We start from the raw sequence: 17,732 nt of genomic DNA, 5'->3' as shown, positions 1-17,732 counted from the left end.
ATGTCTGACTCAACTTACCCTCCCGGCCTCCCCCCTTACATCGTTGTCTTCGGCCCATCCTCAAACTGTACCCTCGACCTCTGTCCCCTCGAATACTCCGTCTACCGCTACCGCCCAAGCCTACCCGCTAACATCACCTTTATCGCCCTATACATCCTCGCCCTCCTAGTCCATGCCTACCTCGGTTTCTGCTGGAAGCAGATCTGGTTCATGGTCTGCATGATCCTCGGCTGCCTTAGCGAAATAGTAGGCTACGTAGGCCGAGTCCTAATGCATGGCAACCCCTTCATGTTTGCCGGCTTCATGATTCAAATCGGTAAGTCTTGGAACCGTCACCCCAAAGAAAACCGTTTAGAGATACCGATACTAACAAAATTTGTAAACCTCCAGTCTTCATCACCTCCGGCCCCATCTTCTACACCGCTGCAATCTACATCACCCTCTCCAAAGCAATAACCCACTTCTCCCCCTCCCTCTCCCGCATCCCCCCACGCCTCTACTACTGGATCTTCATCCCCGCCGACGTAATCTGCCTCTTCCTCCAAGCCGGTGGCGGCGCCCTCTCTACCGTCTCCTCTGGCTCAAATCAAACCGGCATAGACCTCGCCTTCGCAGGCCTCATCCTTCAAGTCATCGTCATCTTCGCCTTCTGCTTCCTCTTTGCAGACCACATGCTTCGTTTCTTCCGTCACTCCTCATCCTCCTCATTCTCGAAGGGGGGTTATGTCGGAGTCTCAAAAGCAGTCGCCCTGGCCCCCTGGCGTATGAATACCTTCCTCGGAGGCCTAGCCGCTTCCATCCTCCTCATCCTCGCCCGTTGCGTCTTTAGGTGCTATGAGCTAAGGGAGGGATATAGCGGCGAGACGCTGTCTGATGAGGGTCTATTTATCGGTCTTGAGGGCGTACTTATCGTCGTTGCTGTCTTTGCTCTGTGCTTCGGCCACCCTGGCCTCGTTTTTGATAGGAAGGATCAGACTGTCATTAAGGGTCCTGAGAGCGAAAACCATAGTGGATCGTCTTATAGGCTAATAGACTTAAGAGAGAGCCATTAGCACGGCGGCGATCCATGGGAGAGCACTTGCGATTCTACAGGTAAGATCGGGCCTTTGGTTCTGTTAGATATTGCTCAACGAGCTTCACTTACACCCCACGCCGCGCCGTGCTCAATTTCATGTGTATCAACAAACTTTTCTTCATTAGGATCTAAGTGTTATTTTCTCTCAAACCTCTCTGCAGATCCCAGCAGCCTTTTTCTCTCTGCTCTTAACTCAATACCAAGCCCGAGAAAAACCTCATCGGAGTCGGCCGTTATTTTTGGTAGATCCCCGGGTAGAATGTATTGCGTCAAGTGCGCCAAGGTGATGATACAGACTTGTTCTTTTGTCATTTTATAATCTGGAAAGTATCTGCCGAGAAGTCCTCGCTCCTCTAGCGAAACAAGTCCGAGAAGCGCGAAGATTCTATCTCTTGGATCCTTGCAAATTGACCCACGGTGACGAACAATGAGGCATTGAAGCGGTTGCAACAGTTCCGGATATTTGTCAGGATGACATCCAGTTACTAGTAGTAGAGCCCGAAAAGAGTCCACCAGGCCAGTCAGCAAATCGTCCTCAGCTTGGCTACCATACTGGTTGAAACCCGCCTCAAGACATAGGCATTCTTGAAACGCTAGCCAGCTGATCATATTGTTGCCGCAATGCAGTACGACGTCTTTGTTTAGTAAAAACTCTTAGATGACCCAAAAATGAGACCAGTATGGGCGATTCGCCAGGTCCGTTATCGACTCAGCCCAACTGAAGCCATCAACCTCTGCCGTCATGATAGGCTCATATTTTAGCCATTGAGGACGGCGTTCCTCAACCTGGGAAATGAGGCCTAACCAAACAGAGACACAAGTGGCCTTCAAATACGTCTGGTCCATTTTGCCGACCCGAGCACTGCGCTCTTGGTGGTCATCTTGGTTAATGCAGATAGCGTCCACCCATAAGCAACTCCACCCCGAGGCTATGTATTCGTACTCAAGTAGTATAGGTAAGACCATAGGTTTTCCCGAACGCGAAATACATGGCCGTCTAGATAGATGACTTTAAATGGGGTGCCATCACCCCAAGTATATGAAACAACAGTGTAAGTTGGTGCAAATTCTCGCGCGGCATGGACCACTTTGAACGAGAGGTGGTCACGAGTTGCTCATAACGGCCGAAGAAGGCGAAGTTCCAACGCTCCAATACTCCGCTCATACGTGTAGTCCATTCGATGGGTGATTGAGGCTGCTGGCTCTCGTTGTTTAGACATGTAGGCTCTCTGAGTTGAGCAGACGGAAGCCAAAAGGACAACAAGTGGTTTTGGAAGAATGGGGCAGGCAAGAAGAAGGAGCGGAAAGGAGGAAAAAGGTGAAATTAATACGTCGAGGAGAATTTCTGCGTCTTATATGCTCTTGAGACCTCTATGTGTAAAGGTAGTGATGGATGGTTGGGCAGCAAGGCAGACAACTGTTGTATTACAACCTGACGCACAATAGAAAAGTTTACCCGTTGGTGTAAGGGTGGGTCGTTGGCCTGCTGGCACACCAACTAAGAGGCAACTGCCTCTTGGTCACAAAAATGAAGGACAGTTATAAAAATGCGGGACAGCTTTAAATTAATGTCAGGAGCTGGCCGCTTTAAGGACCCAAGGCGGTAAGACATGGCAGAAAAGGCTGAGCTGGGAGACGAGGGACCCCAAAAGTGCTATGTACTATTAGTTTGGTTAATATGAGCGATTGTCCTCGTACCACTCGTTGCTTTTGGCCGCCGCTTAGGGTAATGTCTTTGCCTCCGACTTTCGACTGGTCCCCGCCTGGAAGCTGGCCGAGGTCATCATGGAGGCTGCAAGCTGCCACTACTGATTGATGATACTCCTCGTTGGCGCTGGAGAATAAAGTAATATTATTATTGACAGTGCCCTTCATAATCCAGGGGGTCTGGTCACAGAATGCGATGCTCCGAGAAGGCAGGTGCAGGGAGTCCTGAGTGTACGTCACCTCTCCAAGGAGACCCTTTAAGAGAGTGGACTTACCACATCCGACGGGACCGACGATCTATGACACTTCAAGGTTAACAGAAAGTACCGTAGGAATGGGAAGGGAATGCGTGAAAGGGGAGACTAGCCATCGTGAGCTTGCCCCGAGGGAAGGAGGCGTCGACATTTTGAAGAACTGGCTTGACCTCCTGCGCCCAGCTAAGCCACCGCTGATGTTAACCTCCCATTCATTTTCACCGTCTTCCTTGGCGTCAACCTTTGGGTCGTCCCATTCCTTCGTCTCGGTAAATTCCCCAATCCGATTGAAGCATGCAATCATGGCCGAGATCATGGGGCCAGATTGGAAAAGCCTACTAAGAGGACGTGACATGATTGTCAAGAAAGACAATGAGACAAACATCCGCGAAGCATCCAGCGGCTGTGAGCCTGTATTCGTAACCGCAATGAAAATGGCGAAGGTAAGAACAGGATTAATCATGACGGGCACAAAGCCCATGGCCGTCGCGCTGACATCCCACCAGCGGAACTTTGCTGCTTCTTGCAGCTCGGCATTCCTCAGGTCTTATATCGAATCAGTCAATTTTCTCGTCAATCCGGACAACTTGACGTCCCCCATCGACGAGAGGGTTCGAGTCATGACGTCGATACGTTTTTCGGTACGTTTGAGCCAGCTGACCTGTTGGTCGCCCGCCGCGATGCTGATTTTCAAGGTCCCATAACCGCAGGCAGCTGCTACCACGAGAGGTAGCACGATGGCAACACCCGTCTGCTTCTCGAGTAGCCAGGCGGCTAGGGCAACTTGAATTACATTGGCCCAGAGATCATGCACATTCTTGAGTCCAAGGGCGATTCTCTCTATATCGGCGCTCATAACCGTCACGGCTCAAGACTTATCGATGGAGGAAGCGCTGAGCTGCATAGCCTTGTTGTAAACTATGGCTACAAGGCCGGCTCGAAGCCAAGTGGGTCTCCTCGACGAAGTCGATTAGTAACCTACAGGTGATCGTCGATGTCCTCGGGCTGAGCAGTTAATCTGAAATGATAATCGATAATCCTATGCGTATATTCTGAGACCCCCCTTCCCCCCCAAACCCCCAAGTATTGGCTTTATCTTGCGTACCATATATGTTTAGTGCATCTGGCTTATCAATCTGCACATCACTTTTCCTTCCTCGTTTAATTGCGCTGATCCCTACGGAACTGAAGTAGCCTCGAAGACAGCTACGATACTGCCGATAGACATACGGGAAGAAGCAGAAAAGTTTATAACCGGCCGGCTAGGACGACTGTCCTCTGTTTGCTATGCAGACCCCTGCATGTGGCTCTATTTCTTGGTTTCCTTTTCCCGCTCCTCGATATCCTTGTCGATAATAAAAACACGACCAATCTTGGCAAAATCGGCCTCGAGGCCCTTGGCACTCATATCCAATCCGTCAAAGACCTTGTCCGTAACAATCAGATTCGCGATGAATTGCGACTCCTCATCGCCCACGGTCTCAGATCGAACATGGTGGCAGCCGGGAGCCTCGAACCAGCTCTCTCCAGGACCATAGATCTTTGCACCACTATCCTGAGCGTGAGTTTCTCCTGTAACAGGATCGACCTGGGTGTGGACCATTTGGTTTAGGACATGGCCGCGGATGACGGTGGCATTAATGGCGGCACCAGCGTGAGTGTGAGGTGGCGTGGCTACGCGTTTTCCAGACGTATCAGGATCAGGACATCGCAAGGGGATTCAATTCGACCGCACGGATGGGGGACCCGAAGTGAGCAAACAAACGCCCTCACTTACCAGCATTGGGTGGCGCAGTAACAATCAGACCTAGCCACGACATGCCCGGAAGGTTGGAGGGATGCTGGTGATAAGAGAGAGCAACATCTACAACCGGCCGCCTTAATGGTGTGAAATTAGCTCAAAGACGAAACAGATAATCCCTTTTGGAGTACTTACCCGTCAACTGTCCATTGACCGTCCTTCTTGACTACATTTTGATCTTGCCACCTGAGGTTCAAGTCCACATTCGCGTGTTCCACCATGGCCGCGGCTTCTTCTCGCGTACTAAGTAGGTTAGGTGTGCTATGAATAGGTAATGCAGGTATCACAGTCCGAGAATTGAGACTAGTAGCAATTGAAAATAGAGTCAGAGACAAAGGAAATGGCCAATTCTCATGGCATTTCTCCTCGGGGGGATTTATGCTTCTTTTAAGTACCTCGACTTCTGGATTCCCATCTCGGTTCATGCGGAAGCCTCGACTGTAATCATTTTAGGCATCCCTTTCGCAACGTAAAATTACGAACCATTTCATTCATGATGAGCCAAAGCACAAACTTTCGTATACCTCCGTCAGCTTCTTATCGGGTGACTATGCAGGGACTTCCGATTTGCTGTTCCTCATGGTCTCTCTGGAAATTGTGCTAACAGGGCCGTGTGAGCAATCTATTCTCGTAAACTACAACCTTTTTCCGGATTAGGAAAGCCACCTACCGCAGTTGGCTTCTACCCCAGTTAGTTTCTCGCGCCAATGCATCAGCATACTTTTTACTCGAGGGTGGCCGGTATTTTTTTTCTCAACAAGGATCATTCTCCATAACACGGTTCTCCTCGGACTCAATGCGTCTGGGTGAAGTCTGATCTGGCAGATGACGATTCGGATGTCCCTCGGCTGTTCCGCTTGAAGAAAAACGACCCGACCATTTCCGAAGGGCTTTGCATCAAGAGCAAGGACGAGGCGGTAACGGCAAACTTTGACTCTATACACATTTTCATACGTTATCGGCCGTTATATCACGGTATGCTTTCCTTCCAAAGTATCGCGAGGGGCCACTAACAAGGTCCGGGGGTGAACCTCCCCGGAATCGGGAAGAGAGTTGTGAAGTGTGAAACAAAACGCTGTTAAAAATGAAAAGACATTACAGTAGAGCAGGGAGCATGTCAAATGGGTTTGTCCTGCTCGATGAAATACCAGCTGACGCCATTGGCTCCTGGGCCAAGGGAGTGTGGCACGTGGTATTCCGAAACGCCACATTGATAATTTTGAGGTCTTACGCCGTTGGTATTTTCTCCCTGCCTTCGACATCAACAGTCGTGTTGATCCGATTCTTGGAGTCAAGGCGTGTCCAGGAAGCTAAAGCATGGCCGATTTCGCATTTGTTGTTTCCACTGGAGCTTCTAGGCCGGCTGATAGTGCGGTCCGGAGCCATGCCGTCAAGACGGCGCTGAAGAGGCGTTCGAAAACGGTGGCCAATGGAGGCTCGGAAGCAGTGAGTGGTGTAGAAGCCAATTCGAAGCGGACAGCACAATCCAAAAGGGGGTTAAAAAGTCAGTTCAGACTCGGGACGGTGTCTATAAAGAGTTATAGCCAGGGTGCCAGGCCAACGGACAACTTATGGTCAAAGACGGGCGAGGCAACCTTTCAAGGTACATTCTCTGATGCAGTGCCGGACAAGGGTCGAAAAGAGGCTATGCTTGCAAACGTGAAGCAATGCCACTTTAGCAGCAAATGTGCTGCAGGAATCGAATGGCTCGAGGCGAATGTACTGGACCCTTTTGGGACGATTCCAATACCCTCTAATGGCAGGGTCGATGCCCTTCTCAAGCATTGTACTCATAGTCCTCTTTTACCCCCTTACTTTGCCATGGCTCACATCTACCTCCTTTAGTTGTCGTGTTCTTCGACTACCTGACTACAACTGTCCCCCGCCACAAGACATGGCTTGCCTTGGCCATACAAGACCCGCTCCTGATACGCGTGACCCTTTGTATGACGGCTGCTTTCGGAACTGCGCACTCATCGCCCTTTAGCCCGGATCTGCGAAGGGAAGGATGGAAACTCAAAGGTGAAGCTATCAATCAGATTAACCTTTTCCTTCGACATTGCCAGGTCACCGAAAATGTGCTCGTCGCGATTGCGTATCTAGGGCACATTGCCGTGAGTATTTAGCTTTTATGAGTCTTTTAACGAGTCAGCATCAAAATAACTGACCTTTTTTTTTCTGGTGCTGTAGAGTTTAGAGGGATTTTCCGAAGAAGCCGATATTCACTTGCAGGGACTGAAAGGTCTCGTCGATCTCAGAGGCGGTATTAAGTCGATCAAAACTTATCAAGTCGGTAGATTTATAAACTGGTAAGCGTTTACCACTTTCGCGAATTGTCTAGCTCATACAGAAGCAAAGCTGAATCGAATACATTCTAGTGCCGACCTCGAGAGAGCTACCTCCCAGCTTCGAAGACCCTTTTACCCTCTCAACTATAACTTAGACAAAATCAGCCTTCCACAACACATCATAGCCGCTGGAGAGCATCCAAGCCTCTCTCATTTGCAAGACCTCGGACCAGGACATGAAACAGTAAAGACAGTAATCCAACTCCTTCGACAACGAATCACAGCTACAAAAAGCGGGATGGATCCAACTCTGAGAGACGTTCGCACGCTGTCATTCTCCGCGGCCTTTCTTGTTCTTGATCATGTCGAGGATGTTCCGATTACGCCAGAAGAACAATGTCTCCTTTCCTTACTCTTGGCAGCGCATCTCTTCATATGTGGGGCCTTGAGACAGGATCACGGGTGGACGAGATCTCTCCCATGGGCGATGATCCAGCGGCTGAGGGAATCGCTTGGGGACGAGGACAGCCTAATGCATTCTACGATTTGGGCGGATCATCTCCCCGAGCTAGTCTGGGTGCTTTTTGTCGGCGCCGTTATATCCGAGGAGTATAGCAAAGGCAACGGAATATGGTTCGTATCACGGCTGGAAGTCGTTCGGAAACTCGTGGGATGTGACACGCGGTTGAAGTTTGAGAGATATCTTCACAGCGTGGTATGGGACGATATATATGGTGTCGATCTATTGAATTATTGGTGGGCAGGTATGTCCTCCCGGAGATGAGATTTCATGATGGAGAAGAAATTACACCAACTGCCAATAGGCGTGGTCCAGAATAGCTGATTTTTCATTAAGGTGGCGTAGTAGCAATTGGGGATAGAAATATCAAAGACTGCTAGCCCTAATCGAGGCGTCCGAACGGAACCGTAGATATACTTCGTCACTGGCCAGGGGTGAAATGAAATGATCCCATCAGCAAACCTTCAATACTGTGCAACTGGAAGAGAAGGTCCAGAAGCAAAGCCTGACGAGGATTAAAGCGCGAGTTAGACCCATGGTTGGCGAACGACTTGATTGTATAGGGAAAAAAGAGACCTAAGGAGAAGAGAAGTGCTATGTTGGGGAGCGACTATGATGATAGGAGATGGTTTGGAGGGAGGGTGGTGAGTGAGAGAGAGACACACACGGGGTGAATGAGATGGAAATGGTGCATTAAAACCGTCGTGTAAGGGTCGGGCTGAGTGTGAATATAATCTCCCTTTCAGTACTGCATCCCCGGGTCACTTAACCCTAGGCCCCGAGGGCGTGGATCATTGCATCCTCACATCAAATCAGGGCTCGCATTCTGGGTCATCCTTTCGACGGCGCGGAACTGAAAACCGGGGGCTTACCAAGATACTGGTAACGCATATATAGATATGTTCGCTATTCGCAGCATCCAATTTCCTGGACCGCCCACCTTCTTCGGTGGTCTGTCGACAGGGGTAGTGAGGAAGGCCGGCTTGGAGAGCCTGTGAGGTGTTCGCGATGCTGTGAGGTATTCGTCTCATGATTACCGCCCATATCGGGTAATCTGTCCGTTTTGCTTTGCAGTAGCCATTTCACATCGCAACACTTTGCTGCCCCCTCCCCTTTTCCAATTGAAAATGAGTTTTCTCGTAATCATTCAACTTAACGCTATAGCAGAAATTGTACACGGGCTCCGTTCAAATCGACCACTCTCGCCTCGCTATGACCGCCTTGATCCAACCCTTGATCCAACAATGATGCCGACCACCATCAGACATACGAAGGCCATGATGAAGACAGCGGCAACCATGCTGCAACAGTGTTTCTCTCTGTCTGACCTCTCGCGCCTCGCAGCGATCCTATCGCAGGCCTCGCAATGCGTATGTGGTGTGGCGCCGCCAAGCAGGATCTCGCCTTCGGCGTCGCCAGCCTCGGGATCAACTCCATTGTGATAGTGGAGATGTGGTTGTTGCTGTTGTGGTATTTCGGAGTCATCTTCTTGGGCAACAGGGGCGTACTAAATGGAGGGGAGAAAAACATGTATCAGCACGCAGGGAATCACCGGGGATATACGGCGAAGAGGGCGATCTACATACTGCCTTTGTAAAGCCTCTTTGAGGGGGGGCCTGATTCACGGGGTGTGAGGCGAAAATCTGGTCGTACGCGGGGGCAGACTCGGAGGCGCTGCCGGGATCCATTTGGCAGTTGGCGAGAGAAGTGTTGTGATGTGATTGACGTGTGCGCTAAGAAGGGTCTTAGAATGTTGGCAAGTCTTAGGCTGAAGTTTGTTTAGAGTGAGAACGAAGGCGACGATAACTTTCAGACCAGTAGAATTGATGTTGCTGTTCAATCAAAGGAGGCACTTTGGGCGTTGCTGAGGATGGGGATGGAGCGCAGGAACTTAAATGTAAGCTTGTTATGTATATTCTGCGGCGTGGTACGAAGTACATACGAGCAATACGAAACCAGATCATGGGCCCACGGAGCATGCCGCGTGTCATGACCTCATCGGGTCTGGTCAATGAGAGGCGGCCTCCTCGATCGTGGCGGTGCTGGGACAGATAAAAGGGATCCTGTCCTCTGATTTGCTGCACCATCTTATGTCAGACGGGAAGTGTAGAAAGGCATCAAAGGTCGATTCTCTTAATATGGCCAATAGGCTTAACTCCGAATCGTGGACTGAATGAGGCACACCTTCCGGGACCAGACATGTTAGCTCGATACCATTTCTTTACCTTGCATAATACGTAAATTACTAGTAAAGTATTTACGCTCTGAAGTACCACCGTAACAGCATTACATCAGTCAATTGATTCATCTCAACAAGTAAACTAGAATCTCTAGATGGCATCCCAGTTACAGCCGCGCAGGCTATCTGGAACTGCTGGCACGAGGAGGATCACAGGAGTTGTTTTCGTGTAGCACTTGGCGCCTGGTTAGGCCTCAAACTTGTCACCTGGAGCTGCCCATCGTCTACTATCAGTATTTATTCCCGCAGTCCCCTCAACTATATAGGCTAAGGTGAGTCTGCGGCGGATAAGTCGGATCTACACTATTTATCTTCCATTTGACTTCATCTAGATGATATTACGTTGCTTTAGCTGTGTCGGTACATACTGGAAAAGGTGGTGCAGCCTGAAATAAAAATGCGACAGCGCCCAATATCCTTCAGATACGCCAGCGGGGAGACGTGATTCCTAGCTTCTTCGACTTTCCCGACCTCTAGGACCACAATGTTGATGGTATTCGTTTGTGTCTTGGGTTTGCTTCTTGGCCTCCCAGCCGCGGCATCGCCAGGGCCATGGCAGCACCAGGTGGGCGGCATTGATACGACGTCGAGTCAGAGCTGTTCGATCGCTTCCTTTTCCAACATTACCAGCTTCGTCCTCCGAGAATATGAAATTGAGACCGTAGTCGGCACTGGCGACATAACCCAGACCCTCGGGACCTTCTCGGTGAAAAACCCTGGCTCAGGAGACACATACCGTCTGGACCGCATGCCAATCTCGGATGGCGGAGGGGTATGGAGTACATGTAGGGCTGGCGAAACGCCTCTTCCATCGTTGCTGCAGAGATGCCAATACTTGCTAGAGAGGAGGGAGGGTGGCAGAGTTGGCTTCCGGTTTGAGTGGTACTGTGACGACACAGATCCGAGTCGACCGTATGCCATTGTTCCGTCCTTCACCTTGTCGGGACAACAGAGAGTGTTAACATGTCCCGTTGATATTTAGGCTCCTTTTTGACGCTACCGTGATTGGAGATCTGCCTACCGAGGTATGCGCAGCTCGAGATGGTGCCGACGGAGTGACGCAGTCGTGCGTTTTAGAGGTTGAGGACGTATTGTTACCAATTGCGAATATCTACTGGGAGGAAACTTCTGGACCAACAAACTAACGTCCTGGAGAGAAAGGGTGTTAATCATAAAATACAATAAATAATTGGATCCATTCATAACTTGTCCAAGCTTCTATGTTCTTGGAGTGTCCTGCTGTTAGCCTGCGCATCGTGCTTCTCTTGAAGCTTATGAGTCGGTCGTGGCCTACTGAGTAGGCATGGCACTGTGGGGTTCTATCATTGTATGAAATCTCTCTTCGGTCTGTTGGTGTTGTGTTTTGCCCACGTTAAAATTGGCTTGGCTTGGCTGTTAGCATCGAACATAGCTCGTTCCTTTGCAAGCTTGTCAGCGCCATATCACTTTCAATAGAGCAACGCCATTGGGGACCATTTGACCGAGAAACCCGTATTTCGTCTAGCTGAAATCTAGACTCTAAGAGAAGTGTTCTGGAGTCCACTGGGTCGTCCATCTACTGCTACTGTGTTGTTTAGATAGGTGTATGGGCGTTTGCTTTGGTCCAATAGCTGCTGCTACCACTAATCCCTGGAACGCTCTATGGGCTTCGGCGTCGAATACTTCTGCCAGCCAGCGCTATAAACAATTCAATCAGATCAGTCAACCAACATTAATCTGATCTGACTGATACACTTATAAGGCTCTCTCTGACTCCTTCTCGGTCGACCCCCAGCCCAGCCTGCTGTCCTTCGTGACCCCCTTTAATAATGATGTCGCCGTTCATAAGCCGGTTCTTCAGCAGTTGAAGTATCTCGATGGTCTTCCACTGCATAGCATGTCTGCCAAAATTCTAGATGGAAATCTTCCTCATCTCTAAACCCGGAGAAGTCAATCTCAGCCAAGAATGGTGTATCGGTTCCCCGACTACGGTCGTGGGATGGGCACGATGGGATGAGTGGTAAAGCTCCTTGTCGTTGGCGCAAAGATTTTGGATTGAAGGTGCGCCCCAGGTTGTGATTCTAGGTTTCAGGATAGACAAACTAGGTGTAGAATTTCAGCGAGAGGTGAGTGGCGATCTGAATATGTATTCCCAGAATCTCAGAACCAGCATCAGTAAAAAGAGATCATTACGAGACACCCGTTCCTCATCCACTACTCTCGACAATGGGAATGCCCGTCCCACTCGCCGAGGCAATACCAACAAAATTCATGGCTACAGATAGTACCTGCCGTTCCGGATCAGGTTAACGACATGACACCAACTCCATCTCTTCAAGAGGGATGAAGGCAGACTTACAAGTCATATGATCACAACCAAGATTCTTCTCGATCCGTACTCCACAACCTTGGTTAGGGCACGCCTGGGAGTTTCCCTCGATCCACTCGCGGGTTCCGCTGGAATTGGGATCACCTTGGTTAGCCGCGTAGTCTAGACACGTAAGGCCCGCATGCCACGGCCCTCGATGACGGAAACACATTTCAAAGGAGCATTCAGCGCAGATAACCATTTCATCGTCGGGATCGTATATTTGGCCGTTCTGGCAACCAGGTCTAAGGCACCACATGAAGCCTTCTTCGCCACTTAGCTGCTTGAGGAGTCTGTAACGATCGTACCTGGATCTTGTCAGCAGTGCTGCGTTCATTTCGCGGAGAATCTGATACCAGAGAAGACTAACAATTTGAACGTTTTGTTCGAGGCCATGCGGCGAATGTCTTCGTACTGGAGAAGATTCCCACAGCCAAGCGTCGGGCACGCGATCTGTTCACATCCAAGGCTGCCAAGCTGCTCCAGCTGGGCGGCAAGGAATTGATTGTAGCATCGCCGACACACATCGGGTTCGTGCTGGCAGCCGGACTTTGTCGCTCCAGGCGGGAAGTGGAGAAGTGCCCACAGCCATTCGTGGTCATATTCTCGGCCGCAGACTACCTTCCAGTCTTCCTCTAGTAGCCGGATATCGCGGTACTTCTCGGAGCATACGCTGCATTCTACAACTTTCGCCGAACGGTTGAAGAATTTCATGAACACTGGAACATCGACAGACGTTCCCTCTTCATAGGCATATACTCGGACGTTGCGTATAGTCCCTGGGTCGAAAGGAGGGATCGAACCGTTATCGTCCGGCTCAGTGCGAAAAAATTGGGAATCAAAGAAAGGCGCCATAATGCCCGCCTTCTTCATCCGGAGATGAAGGTCGCATGAGATTCGAATGGCTAGGGCGGGTAGGAAACTGTCATGCCAGGAAAGAGCACGGCGTAAATCCATACATGCTTCATAGCTAGTAGAGTAAGTTAGTTTGAGCCTATTGAGCTTTTGAGGTGAAGGAAAAGAAGTGGCAATACTTACGTGCGCAAGGTATTTCCAATTTCCGGATCTCCTAGGCAACGCAAAATCGTGGCAAAGTCTCCTTGATTCTTCACCAACCTGAAGATCTCATCCGTCGCCATGTCAGTCCAGACATGCCTCTCAAAGTCAGTGACGAGGTGCGGGAGACGACATTTTGTGCAGACGTTATTTGATTCTAGTTGCATAGGCTGGGGAAACCTGGGATACTCGTCCAGAATGGCAATCTCGTTTGGTCGGGATGGAGGCGGATCAAACTTGTGAAATCCACATATTTGGCACGGACGGATCGAGACTTCCGTCCTAAGAAAGTTCAAGAAGGGTGCCGATTTTCGCGACTTCAGGAGTGAGAACATGGACTGCAGCTCCTCGCCGGAAAGTTTCAGATCAAGGGTGCCGGGTGTTATCGGACAGAAAACCAGACGACTGACTTCTGAACCGCTTGCGACTGGCATACCCGGTTGCTGTGAAGAAAACATCATTAGAAGGGACCTGGGTGTTAAAGAATGATCCCCCAGGGCCAATGACTGAGTCTCTGCAAGTTGCGTCTTGCGTCTCTCTGCTTCTAGCTGGGCCATCGTATCGGCATAGACACTAGTTTTCCACCGCAGCAGACGCCGAGTCTCGAGCAACATGAGCTCCAATGCCAGTTTCTCGTTCTCTATTTTCTGCCACTTTTCCTTGTCTTCTCGACGACGACTTTTCTCCTCCTTCAGGTCGTTTGCTAAAGATTCGGCTAGGCACGACAACTCTTCCATCTCGCGATTCTTCGTAGCCTTAAAGGATTCGGACTCTTTCTCTAGCTTATCCAGAACCTTTTGAAAAATGTCGAGCATTCGTTCCTTTTCTTCCTCGTGAGCAGCCATGCATTTCTGTTGCTGACTCTTACTCCTTGCTTCAACTTCCTCCAGCTTTACCGCTAAAGCAGAAGTTCTTTCTTTCTCCTCCCCAAGTAGCCGAGACAACTCGGCGGTTGGATTGCGACCGAACTGACTCTCTTCAAGACCCTGTGTAAGTTGTTCTTGGGTGTGTTGGAGCATGTCTGTGTTTCGGTCGGGGCTTGCGCTTGTATCCGTCGACAAGTCATGTTCAAATTTAGCCGTTTTCTGCAGAGTGTCTAGAAACTTTTGACACTCTTGTATACAAGACAGGAGGTTGCTGAGGACTTTTTTGTCGTAGACTTGTCCCGTCGGATTCTCAATCGACGCCGACGGACGGGGGCAAGCTTGGTTTTCCGTTTTTGACTCTTGGGGAAGGCGCTTCTGCGATTCGCTAAGACACGCCGCCCCTCCCTCGGTGGCCTGACGAGCGTCTGAAGGATCCCCGTCGTACCCGGTCAAGAAATCAATGTGCTGCAGTACGGCTTCCTGTGACTTCTCCAGTCCTTCTGCTAGCGCCAGTACCGTCGGCTCAATGTGGCTCAGCTGCCTCGACAGTGTTTCAGCTACCTCCGAGGTTCTTTTCAAGCCATTGTTTTCTGATGGTGGAACTGAACCTATAGCATGAGATGGAACTCGTTGCGATAGTTTCAATGGCTGGGGAGGGCAAGGGGAAGAGCAAGATGATGTTCCCCACGAATCGATATCGCTGGGATCTTGTTTATCCGCGTCACTCGGCTTGCCGGCGTCCACGACACCCTCCACGGAAGTTTTACGCCCCAAGGCCCTCTCCGACCGGAAGACGTTTAAGAGACTCTTTCTTCGACCCATTCTGTTTGAATAAGCAGGAGATAGCTTTGGCGACGAGGTGAACTCTAGACTTTTCCCAAATGAATGGGTACAATTCGCAGTAGTATGGGTGAACTGAAATGATAATTGTGTCGAATAAGTGTTTATTTGCAAGGAACTTATCGAAAATAAAGAGGAGAGTATTCTGCCTGACCCGACGCCTTCGTTTGGGCTCCATTGGGGTCCCTTTTATCTTCTCGCGTGGTGGGCCTCCCGCAGAGAAACACGTCGAATGCCTGCGTCTCACCAATGATACGTACATAGATGGTAGCACAACGAACCGTATAAATGGATGACAATCTTTTAGGAAATTATGTTGCTTTAAAACAAATAGGTATTCGACCGCCGGAATATATCCTTGTAGCAAGTCAACCCCCCTGCTGCAAGTATAGTGCGTACCTCTGAGAGGTCGCCCACATGGGCAATGTCAGACTGCATCTATCCCTACAACTGATCTAAGCCTAGATAAATAGTTCACAAGTGGCAGACTATGCCTGCGAGAATGGCAGCCCGATCCTGTCGAAAGCTACAATACAACTCTCCAAGCCGGTTGGAACCTGGCCTGGTCGGGAGAGGTGGGAGGAGGTGACGAAACAAAAGGGGAAGGGGACCAAGGCGCGGGATGATAATGGCGATGATGTTAAGGAGGCGGGAGATGAAATGGGACCGGAAATTGAGCAAGCCCCAGATAGCGATTCCAAGTATAGATCTTCAGAGGACTAAAAGAGAGGACCCGGCACATACGCCTCGACCGTGAAAACAGCCTAGTGACCACTATCGATGAAATCTCCACTCGAACCAAGGGTTCTTAAACCATTCCCTTAATCTTAACATAGCTTGCTCATTGTGATGCTTGCAAGACGTGCCATCCAATACGCCGGTCTTCCCTTGAGGTCCCTGGGGCTGTGCTGGACTTCCCTTCAGTCACAATCATGATGTATTCTGAGCTTACATCGCTATAGGCTAGACTGAGAGTGAAATTTCTTGATAGCAGAGAGCCATCGTGGACCCTGCAACCAGATCTGAATACCAATGACCCAAGCAAGGAGGAATCGGCCAAGGCGCAACGCATGACGAATACTAGGCAGTGTTCGACAGCCCAATGAAAATGGAGTCCCTTGACGGCGGACACATCCTCATTCATCAAATCTTCTCTAGCATCGTATGAATACCCGACCCCAGAACGAGAGCAAATGCTCTCTTCCGGGCGTAGTGTTGCGCACATAGCCGAAGTATTTCAAATTTAATAGGTTAAAGGAACTCTCACAGGCACCCTAGCCGTCCAGAATCCGATGGAGGAGTGAGAGCGATGGGTAGTATAAAGTTAAACTCAAACTCATTGACGCCGCAAAGGCTTGGGAACACTTGAGAATTTGTAATCAGGGCGGCGATTCGGTGAAGTCAAAGGTCAATGTGAAGACCAATGACATAATTTTTGTCTTCATTGACCTCACACGAGCCACACCCGACATGAAGTAGTATCCCATTCCAGCATTCTCACGCCCTTCCTCTGATTACGCCCTTCCTATGACGTTGAAACCGGCTCTCTCCCTTTGGCGTACCCGCAGATCCTACCATATCTCGCAAGTACTAATAACTAATTCCAAATCCCGTGGCCAATGCAGGGTCTATAAATGAGAAGGATTCCGGGCAACGGTCTTCTTTCTCCCTACCCTCTATTCGCCGTGGCAACATATAACGCAGTTCATGAACTCCCCTCTATCAGACGCCATGGACGCCATCGTCATCACCTAGTTTGGCGGTCTAGAAGTCCTACAATACAAACGACTTCCAAAGCCCGCTCCCGTTGCCGGCGAGGTTCTGATTCATGTGAAAGCCTTCGGGGTCAACCATGCCGAGATGCATATGCGAAAGGGGGAATGGGACGAATGGAATCCAATCACAGGTCTCGAGTGTGTCGGAATCGTCGAGGCCTGTCCAGGGGCAGAAATTCCCATCGGAAGCAAGGTCATGGGCGTGATGGGTGGCATGGGCAGGACCCGCCCTGGTGGATACGCCGAGTTCGTTAACGTGCCCGTCACAAACGTCATTGCGATAGAGACAGCGTTGCCTTGGGAACGACTTGCGGCTCTTCCAGAAGTCTACAGCACAGCCTACACGTGCCTTTTCACCATCCTCGACTTGCATCGTGGGGAAAAGCTCCTTATCCGCGGTGCTACATCAACGATCGGCCAAGCTGCACTGAATTTAGCGGTCAATTCCGGCGCCCTCGTGACGGCCACCACACGACAAGAGTCTCGGTTCCCGTGGCTAGAGCGGCTCGGGGCAGTTGAGGTGAAGCAGGAACGGCGGGAGCTCCAAGACCAGTTTGACCATGCTCCCGAGTTTGACAAAGCTTTGAATCTCATCGGCAACAGTGTACTACTGGAGTCCATCGACCTCACACGATCTGGAGGACGAATGCTACAGGCGGGGTGGTTGGGAGGGCTAGCCCCAATTAAGGACTTCAATCCCATGGTCCAGATGAAATCTGGTGTTCATTTTAGCTTGTTCCACAGCAAAGTCCTAGGCTCTCCGGATTTCCCATTGTCGGAGATTCCGATGCAAAAGATTGTCCACATGATTGAAAAGGGGGAGTGGGACGCTAAACCTGCACATGTCTTTGAGTTCAAGGATATTCAAAGCGCGCATAGAATGCTGGACTCGCAAGGGGCGGGGGGCAAGATCGTGGTGAAGCATTGACTTGGGTTTCCTCCAGTTCTCACGTGTGTTGGCGCC

General features: G+C 50.2%; 6 protein-coding genes across 6 annotated transcripts; 2 read left to right on the top strand and 4 right to left on the bottom strand.

The window, feature by feature from the left end:
- Positions 1–1,052, top strand: SAPIO_CDS6563 (uncharacterized protein; the record flags this gene model as incomplete). Its single annotated transcript, XM_016788632.1, has 2 exons — positions 1–316; positions 391–1,052. The coding sequence occupies 2 exons, from the start codon at positions 1–3 to the stop codon at positions 1,050–1,052; spliced, it is 978 nt and encodes a 325-aa protein (XP_016641785.1).
- Positions 1,053–3,079: 2,027 nt separating this feature from the next.
- SAPIO_CDS6562 (uncharacterized protein) lies at positions 3,080–3,892 on the bottom strand (the record flags this gene model as incomplete). The annotated part of the gene is made up of 2 exons (XM_016788631.1): positions 3,080–3,582; positions 3,682–3,892. The coding sequence occupies 2 exons, from the start codon at positions 3,890–3,892 to the stop codon at positions 3,080–3,082; spliced, it is 714 nt and encodes a 237-aa protein (XP_016641784.1).
- A 453-nt stretch (positions 3,893–4,345) lies between these two features.
- Positions 4,346–5,058, bottom strand: SAPIO_CDS6561 (uncharacterized protein; the record flags this gene model as incomplete). The annotated part of the gene is made up of 3 exons (XM_016788630.1): positions 4,346–4,710; positions 4,814–4,914; positions 4,973–5,058. 3 exons carry the CDS (start codon positions 5,056–5,058, stop codon positions 4,346–4,348), a joined length of 552 nt encoding a protein of 183 aa, XP_016641783.1.
- Positions 5,059–8,855: 3,797 nt separating this feature from the next.
- On the bottom strand, positions 8,856–9,333 carry SAPIO_CDS6560 (uncharacterized protein; the record flags this gene model as incomplete). The annotated part of the gene is made up of 2 exons (XM_016788629.1): positions 8,856–9,152; positions 9,232–9,333. The coding sequence occupies 2 exons, from the start codon at positions 9,331–9,333 to the stop codon at positions 8,856–8,858; spliced, it is 399 nt and encodes a 132-aa protein (XP_016641782.1).
- A 2,737-nt stretch (positions 9,334–12,070) lies between these two features.
- On the bottom strand, positions 12,071–14,975 carry SAPIO_CDS6559 (uncharacterized protein; the record flags this gene model as incomplete). Its single annotated transcript, XM_016788628.1, has 4 exons — positions 12,071–12,138; positions 12,223–12,539; positions 12,602–13,201; positions 13,270–14,975. 4 exons carry the CDS (start codon positions 14,973–14,975, stop codon positions 12,071–12,073), a joined length of 2,691 nt encoding a protein of 896 aa, XP_016641781.1.
- Positions 14,976–16,724: 1,749 nt separating this feature from the next.
- On the top strand, positions 16,725–17,696 carry SAPIO_CDS6558 (Uncharacterized protein; the record flags this gene model as incomplete). Its single annotated transcript, XM_016788627.1, has 2 exons — positions 16,725–16,736; positions 16,791–17,696. 2 exons carry the CDS (start codon positions 16,725–16,727, stop codon positions 17,694–17,696), a joined length of 918 nt encoding a protein of 305 aa, XP_016641780.1.
- Positions 17,697–17,732: the final 36 nt, after the last annotated feature.

This window comes from Scedosporium apiospermum, assembly GCF_000732125.1.
Source record: "Scedosporium apiospermum strain IHEM 14462 chromosome Unknown SEQ_SAPIO_0104, whole genome shotgun sequence".
Lineage (NCBI taxonomy): Eukaryota > Fungi > Ascomycota > Sordariomycetes > Microascales > Microascaceae > Scedosporium > Scedosporium apiospermum.
This window is presented reverse-complemented; position numbering and strand designations above follow the sequence as displayed.